Source organism: Aspergillus caelatus, assembly GCF_009193585.1.
Source record: "Aspergillus caelatus strain CBS 763.97 unplaced genomic scaffold BDV27scaffold_355, whole genome shotgun sequence".
In the NCBI taxonomy this organism is placed as follows: domain Eukaryota; kingdom Fungi; phylum Ascomycota; class Eurotiomycetes; order Eurotiales; family Aspergillaceae; genus Aspergillus; species Aspergillus caelatus.
In genome coordinates this window covers 483-7,093 of record NW_022475618.1, presented here as the reverse complement: position 1 = coordinate 7,093, position 6,611 = coordinate 483, and the positions used below count along the sequence as shown (strand labels likewise).

At 47.1% G+C, this 6,611-nt stretch overlaps 3 protein-coding genes across 3 annotated transcripts; all 3 read right to left on the bottom strand.

Moving 5' to 3' along the window:
* Positions 1-586: 586 nt before the first annotated feature.
* Positions 587-1,080, bottom strand: BDV27DRAFT_72401 (uncharacterized protein). Its single transcript, XM_032077414.1, has one exon. It carries the CDS (start codon positions 879-881, stop codon positions 633-635), a length of 249 nt encoding a protein of 82 aa, XP_031921274.1. The 5' UTR covers positions 882-1,080; the 3' UTR covers positions 587-632.
* Positions 991-3,675, bottom strand: clcA (putative C6 finger domain protein). The gene is made up of 5 exons (XM_032077415.1): positions 2,388-3,675; positions 2,248-2,328; positions 1,969-2,171; positions 1,396-1,906; positions 991-1,319 (listed from the first exon to the last, which is right to left on the bottom strand). The coding sequence occupies exons 1-5, from the start codon at positions 3,545-3,547 to the stop codon at positions 1,100-1,102; spliced, it is 2,175 nt and encodes a 724-aa protein (XP_031921273.1). The 5' UTR covers positions 3,548-3,675; the 3' UTR covers positions 991-1,099.
* BDV27DRAFT_72422 (uncharacterized protein) lies at positions 3,676-4,973 on the bottom strand. The gene is made up of 3 exons (XM_032077416.1): positions 4,853-4,973; positions 4,077-4,801; positions 3,676-3,974 (listed from the first exon to the last, which is right to left on the bottom strand). Exons 2-3 carry the CDS (start codon positions 4,746-4,748, stop codon positions 3,804-3,806), a joined length of 843 nt encoding a protein of 280 aa, XP_031921272.1. The 5' UTR covers positions 4,749-4,801; positions 4,853-4,973; the 3' UTR covers positions 3,676-3,803.
* Between the last annotated feature and the right edge of the window lie 1,638 nt (positions 4,974-6,611).

Below are 6,611 nucleotides of genomic sequence, written 5' to 3'. Positions count from 1 at the left end.
GCCCATAATTAGAGGTGATCTATCTAGTACGAAATCAGTAGACATGTCTTAAGTGTCTGACCCAGCCTGTTCTACTGAATAGTACTACTATTCTGTACTAGTTATTACTGCTGATACTTCGGTTGCAGGGTTCCACCCCGCCCCGGCCGGTTAACGTGGTACAAAACAAACTGGGACCTTGGTTGCTGTGATCGATGCCTGAGGCAGTCAAGGATCCAAATTAAGCTCGGTGCAACATCCATGGAACATGGCCATCCTTATCACAACCTGCAATGGCCAACTCTAACCTGCGTCAGAGGCCTAAGATTCGGTAGATACAAGGGACGAACGGCCGAGGCCACTCAAGGTCCATGTATACCTTGGTCACCATTTTACGCGAAAACTGGGGAGGTACCGTGAATGAAACATGTCGAACAGGCAAGAAAATGTCCAGATACAGCCTACTTCCATTGATTTAACCAGCATGCGCCCTTGACTCAAAAACATCCAGCATTCCAAGAAGCAACAATAACAAGAGCCGTCAGTAATCTAGTATCGTAAGTGAGAGTCGCCTAACCTGCAAGATGCACTGCGCAGTACTCCATACGAAGTTTCAGAATGTATTGTATGCGGAGGCAATCCTCCATGAACCGCTAGAAATGCAATGAAAGATCCCTCCCGTACCCATTTCCTGCTTCGGTTAGCAGGTGCAGTCGACGCCGACCAAGACCTTTAGAATACCACAAAAGAACAAAATCAAAATCAACAGAGAAAACCGTCAGATAGCCACCCTTCCTCTCCACATGCACGGGATAAGACCACAGACACAAACCACAAATGCAGGTGGTATCTAAAATCGAGACGAAAAATAAACAAATGAGCCACCATGCAAATACACGCATATATCATGAGTTAGATACGAAATTAAATGTTGAAGCAAGTTCGTGATAGCCCACTGTTGGAGCAGAAAAATCAAAGTGCCAGCGGCTTGTAACGAACGCTATAGCCACCTAGGGGTGTCACTCAGCTTGCATGCACTCGTTTAACTGAGGCGTGCATCGTAGACGCCAGCAATGCTATCGATCATGAATTGAAATCCAGATAGGCGAGGCTGCCAAGCTTAATCAGTTGTATCTCTCCACTCTGAGGGATTTCCAAATATTTTCTCATATATTTCGGTAAGAATTCGCGCGTCAGCTCGGAGACTAGGAGAAATATAACGGCTCTGCAGCAGAAAGTTGATTGTTCGCTTAAGAAGTCTCTCGAGCTCGTTTCGATCCACTAGTTCCGAGAGGCTAGACATGTATGTAGCGGACAATACCAACATGTTACCAAATTGTCTGTGAGGGTACAATAAACAATGTCAGCTGATGCACTCTAGCCTAGGCGTAGTATAAGCAGGTGGTGTTCACGTACGCATGGGCGGTGCCAAAAATGTTGGTCACTACTGGACGCCCCTTTATGCCATCAAATGCCACTGTACTTAGCATAGCTGAATCAATGCAAACTTTACAAGCTCTTCGTAGCTTTGTGGGCAAGTCGCGATGTGCAATCCCTGTAAACCCAGATGCAGGACCTATATCACTTGACAGACGTGCCATGTTCGTGGCACCTTGACTATGGCTCAATGATGGTGATATCTGCTGCGATTTGGAAGCTGCCATAGCAGTAGCTTCAGTAGACGGACCATCCGATGATGCGCGAAGGTCTAATTGGCCATAGTGGTGAAGGGCGTGATACAGTAAGGGACGATGGATAATGTAACGTGCACCATAGTACTTAGCTCGCATCCGCGCGACGTTAATCTCTTCTGATGGTGGATCGGTGTCTTTCCACTTCATCACAGCAGGCAGACTGTTTCGCCAAAGTTCAAGGTTCATACTTAAAATTTCTTGAACGTGCGATGACCAATGGGTCTGTCCTTGCTCTGTGGACAATTATCTTAGCATTTCTTTAACTCGATATCATGTTCAAGTATCGAAAACTCACTTTCAACTTTGTATAGATCAGTATGGACACGGTTGAGAACCTTTCTTAGATGAATCTGGGCCGAGTAAAAAAACATCATCATAGTACTTGGGGCGGAGATTTCATTCGGAAGGTTAAGAGTAAACCGTCCCTTTGGTAAGGAGATGCGAGCTTCCGAGCGTGATATACCGCTAGCAGGAAGATCAAGTTCTGCTAGTATATCACTGGATACGAGTTCAGTACTTCTCCGACGTTATAGTGAAAAGAAAGCAAGGAAAGGTACAGAAGGTGCACACATACCTCTCCAGCTGAAGGCAGGTCCAGTACGCAAAATCGTAAAGGTCTTTGTCGGGGCCATCAGGCATCTGTGTGTAACGCTTTCTAGAGGTCTAATTAGTGCCATATACTATGATTGCTTGAATGGAAATGGCAATCCCTACGATCGAACCAAAACTTGACAAGCCCTGGCGGCTTGATAAATCCATCCGTGGCTCTGGAAGGGGTGCGCTAGCTGGCCTGCGTAAAGTCCTGCTAATAAGGCTGCTTGAACGTGAGGCAGTCTATTTGCTCCCTGGAGACTTCCAAGGATCTGGGTAGCGTATGCGTAAAATGCTAAGCCAGGAATATAATCCAGGTTTTTGTCTTGGGATATTGGGTTCCCTTCGACACCGCTCTGTCGATTACCCACTAATGAAGGAGATGCAAAGGTGTGACTTTCCGTGACATAGCCGCTCCCTTGCGACTGAGGAAGAGAATCTGAACCTGCGGGCGATAGTATACCGTGCGTAGGAGGACCAGGTATTGTCTCTTTTCGGAAGTCCACCGGCTGGTCTGTGACTGGGCCGGGCACAGGGTTGGCTTCGCAGATACTGCCAAGCGCGAGGACCAGAAGAATAATAGCATTATGGATAGATTTTTCTATCCGCCGGCCGCTACCCTGTTCAGCAGCGGATTGCACATCACATCCCACACCTTGTAAATTTTCGCATGAACGCTTTCGTTTTGCGCCTCGAGGCATATCATTCACATGATTGTTCAGTACTCCTGGGGACGGCATAGGACCTTTCAATGGGCAGTACATCCTGATAAAATGATCGACTTTGTTCTCTAAGTCGCTCTGATCAAGAAACGGGTGAAGCTGGTGCATATGTTTCATATAGCTCTTATGATAACGACGAACCATATCAGGGTCCGCAGTTAGCATGCCGTTCTCGTCAAGCCCTTTGTTTTCAAGTTTAATCTGGGGTTGGTTCACGTATACCCCCCAAGGTCCATTAGAGGGTGATGTCGGATAGTATGGCTGGTTTTCATTGAAGCTGGTGCTCAAGGTCGTTGGCGGAGGCGACAGGCCATTGTCTTCACTGGTCTCATCTCCCTCTCCACGACCATAGACACGAATTAAGCCCCTTTTTTCTTCGAGTTTCATCACGTAATCCTCGTCATACTCTCTTGGACGAAGAAGGTTTCGAATCGAAGGCCACAACAGCAATTTGTGAGCCGCCGTTGTATGCTCTACAGGGATTGAGAGCTCACCATCCTCACCGGAGGGAACAACTTGCTCTGTGGTCGTTTCAGTTGGTTCTGGTATCTGCTCCTGCATTGTAGCAATACTCTCATCCTTGGCTTTGGATTCCTGAATATCGATTATGTCCTTCTTTGCCAATTGCGGGACTGCCGGTTTCCGTGGTTCCTTAGGTGCGGACTTGGCGTCTATCTTTGCCAGGATGGAATTAAAATTGTTCCCATGCTCCGTATTAAGCTGGTCCAAACGATCGAATCTGTCCAATATGGCGTCCTGGAATGACTGTAATCGATCCAATAAGAGCTGGGTCGCCTTTTCTTGTCTGTATGTGTTGTTAGCCTCCTTCCATCATAGGTACAGAGTAGTGGAATGGAAGAGCTAGAAACACAGACTTGTGCGGAGGAACTTCTTTGTAAACGCAGTTTAAGTTGTTTTCCTTGCAATGACTACATGACGGCCGCCCTTCATCGCACTTTGCTTTCCTCGCTCGGCATTGATCGCAAGCCTTTAACCATGAGCAAGCAACATATGTCAGCAACATCTTCTCCTTTCACATATACATATGCAGTGTGGCACTTTGCGGCAAAGAGGATAAGAGTTAACTTACCTGCTGTGCTCGTGCAGCCTTGCGCTGGCGAATACCATAGGCCTGGCTTTGGTAATAGCTAGAGTCATATGGGACAGGTGTATGAGATATAGGCGGAGCAGGGGTAGAATATGGAGCTGGAGGAATTGAGTGTGGTGGTAATGGAGGCGGAGCGTCGCCATTACTATGTGGCTCTTGGGGAGGAAAAGACATCCGAGATCGATACTCAGGCGGCGCAGAATGCGGTGCCGGCTCATGAGGTGTCCCATTCACGGGACCCCGGAACGATGGATGCGCTTCCGTCGGTGTGTGTTTTGGGCCAGTTAGGCTTCCCTGCCTGCTATACGGGCCGTCGGGAGGAAGCTGCGGCAGTTCGCGATTCGGGATAACAGGGTACCCATGTGAAGATAATGGTGGAGGAGCAGTAGATGTTCGACGTTGTTCTGCAGGGTGACCTTCGTAGGGTGGGTAATGGCGCCATGGCTGTTCGTACATTCCCGGCACACTCGGTGGACCATGCGATCCGTCGTGAGGAATGCGATGCATTGGGGGCGCAGGCCCAGAAAAGGCAGGAAGTGTTTTCGGCTTATCGTCCGTTGAGATAATTTCCATAATCGTGGGTCCGCAGCTACGGCTAGGATCACCAGATCGCCGCAGATCCGCAGTGGACGGTCGATTCAGTGCGAGAGACATACGGTCATGAGGACATCATGTCCCAGAGAAATGCTATCAAGGACGGGTTTAGGCTTCCATACTCTGGTGAGTTACACCGAATTAGTGAGGTGGTGGAGTCTTACCACAGTAAGAGCTTCGCCAGATATTCCCAAAATAGGCAATTAGCTCTTGAGAATGAGATCTCTGTTGTTTGCTGTGAGTTGGTTGCGTTCTCTGAGTGGAGCTTGTATCAACTTGTGGTACTTGAACAGAGCGGCGACGCCAGACCGGTTATGTTGACGTTCTAGATATCACGCGAATAGAGGTGCAAGGTATCCTAGCTTGTTTGATTGCCGGATGGGAGCAACTGTCCACAACTTAATAGCTTGTAATAGTCAGCTATAGTGGGTTTGAAAGATAACGATCGCAAAGCCAGTATTATCAACCGTCAACCAAATGCAACATTGGCTAGAAAATTTAAGAGAAAAAAAATAATAAAGGAAGAAGAACTGGGGGAATTAGGTAAGAAATGGTAGGAAAGGCAAAGGAAAGCTAATGCAAAACGAAACCCAGAATGATGGTAACAGTAATAATAGGTCGGACATCAAAGACGGAGCTCAGAATGCTTAGTACCTGTCATAAGTAGTATAAGCTGGGGGGGGGGAGGAATGGAAGAGAACGAGATCCGCGCAGGAGCTAACGACTGGAGTGGGCACACCGACCCTGGTCAGTGAGAGAAAATAAGGTATGTAAGTAATCCCTTCTCCAGTACGGAGTACTCCGTATAGGTACTTTTCTTTTTGTAACGCCGAGATGCGCAGACGAGGAGTCCAAATCAGGTAAGAGGAAGAGGAGCGCAAAGGGAAAAGAGAAACGAGAAATTAAGGGTAAAAAAGAAAATGAAAAAAAGAAAAAAAAAAAAAAAAAAGCGCAGCTAAGGAGCAAACCAACGAAGCTAGAACAGGGGTAAACCGGTTGTAAAATAGTGCTGATGATGTTCTTATAACGGCAAGAGAATCCTAAATCGCGACGGCAATAATAATAGTAGTAATAAGATAGTAGTACGTACACCGTGGTGGCCCAAAGGATGAAATAAAATACGACGGTCGTTTGGCACTGCCTCTACTCTCCGATCAGTTGGGAGATAGCTAAGCCAAGCCGTCGGGTCGCGTGGTGCGCGACAGCAGATCGAACGGTGGGAAAACCAAAAAAGAAAAAGGGTCGGGTCTGCTCTGGTTTATTAGAAAAGAGTCAAAAGTTATTGACAAAAAGCGGGAAGTCACTGCCAGGGTTGAACGGAGGGATGGCAATGGAGACACTGCAGAAAGAGGGATTAAGCTGGAATAGGTAAAAGTCAAAGAACTTACCGTCAGGTGTGGGAGCCTGAGAGGAAAGAAAACTGAGATAAAGTGGTGATTAGTTAGTCCGGGTAGTGGTAGTTGGTAGTAGTGGTCAGTAGTTAGTGGATGAAGGATGGGAAGAGGGGCGGTTTGAGGACCCAGTAAAGTCGGTAGGTATCTACCTAAGGGACCCGACTGTGGCCAAGTGGGAATGAATGATCTGCTGGGGAAACAAAGTAAGTTGAAGTAGAAGGGGCAAATAAGAGTCGCGGAACGATGAAAATGATAGACAGGTATGGGGGCAAAAAAATAAAAAGAGAGGTGGTAATAAGAAAAACAAGAATAAGAATAATAACGGATGGGGAACGTCAATCCACCGACAAACAGAACTGTGATAGCAAGTTCTTGATTGATGGATGGATGGGACTGATTGACTGATGGCTTGAGATGAAGAGTGACTTGCCCCTCTTTTTCTGGGTTTCTTTCTTTCTTTTTTTTTTTTTTTTTTTACCCTAGAAGTGGAGGGAATGTCCGGAGGGAGAAGTGTCTAGTGGTCAGTAGT

What these genes read in the sequence shown, in the direction of transcription:
- BDV27DRAFT_72401 (XM_032077414.1), bottom strand. Translation starts at nt 881, where the DNA reads ATGCGTGTATTTGCATGGTGGCTCATTTGTTTATTTTTCGTCTCGATT.
- clcA (XM_032077415.1), bottom strand. Translation starts at nt 3,547, where the DNA reads ATGCAGGAGCAGATACCAGAACCAACTGAAACGACCACAGAGCAAGTT. An exon ending in TGTCAAGTTTTGGTTCGATC is followed by an intron (nt 2,329 to 2,387) that starts GTAGGGATTGCC and finishes TTAGACCTCTAG; the next exon opens with AAAGCGTTACACACAGATGC. An exon ending in ACCTGCCTTCAGCTGGAGAG is followed by an intron (nt 2,172 to 2,247) that starts GTATGTGTGCAC and finishes ACTCGTATCCAG; the next exon opens with TGATATACTAGCAGAACTTG.
- BDV27DRAFT_72422 (XM_032077416.1), bottom strand. Translation starts at nt 4,748, where the DNA reads ATGTCTCTCGCACTGAATCGACCGTCCACTGCGGATCTGCGGCGATCT. An exon ending in AGGCTGCACGAGCACAGCAG is followed by an intron (nt 3,975 to 4,076) that starts GTAAGTTAACTC and finishes TCATGGTTAAAG; the next exon opens with GCTTGCGATCAATGCCGAGC.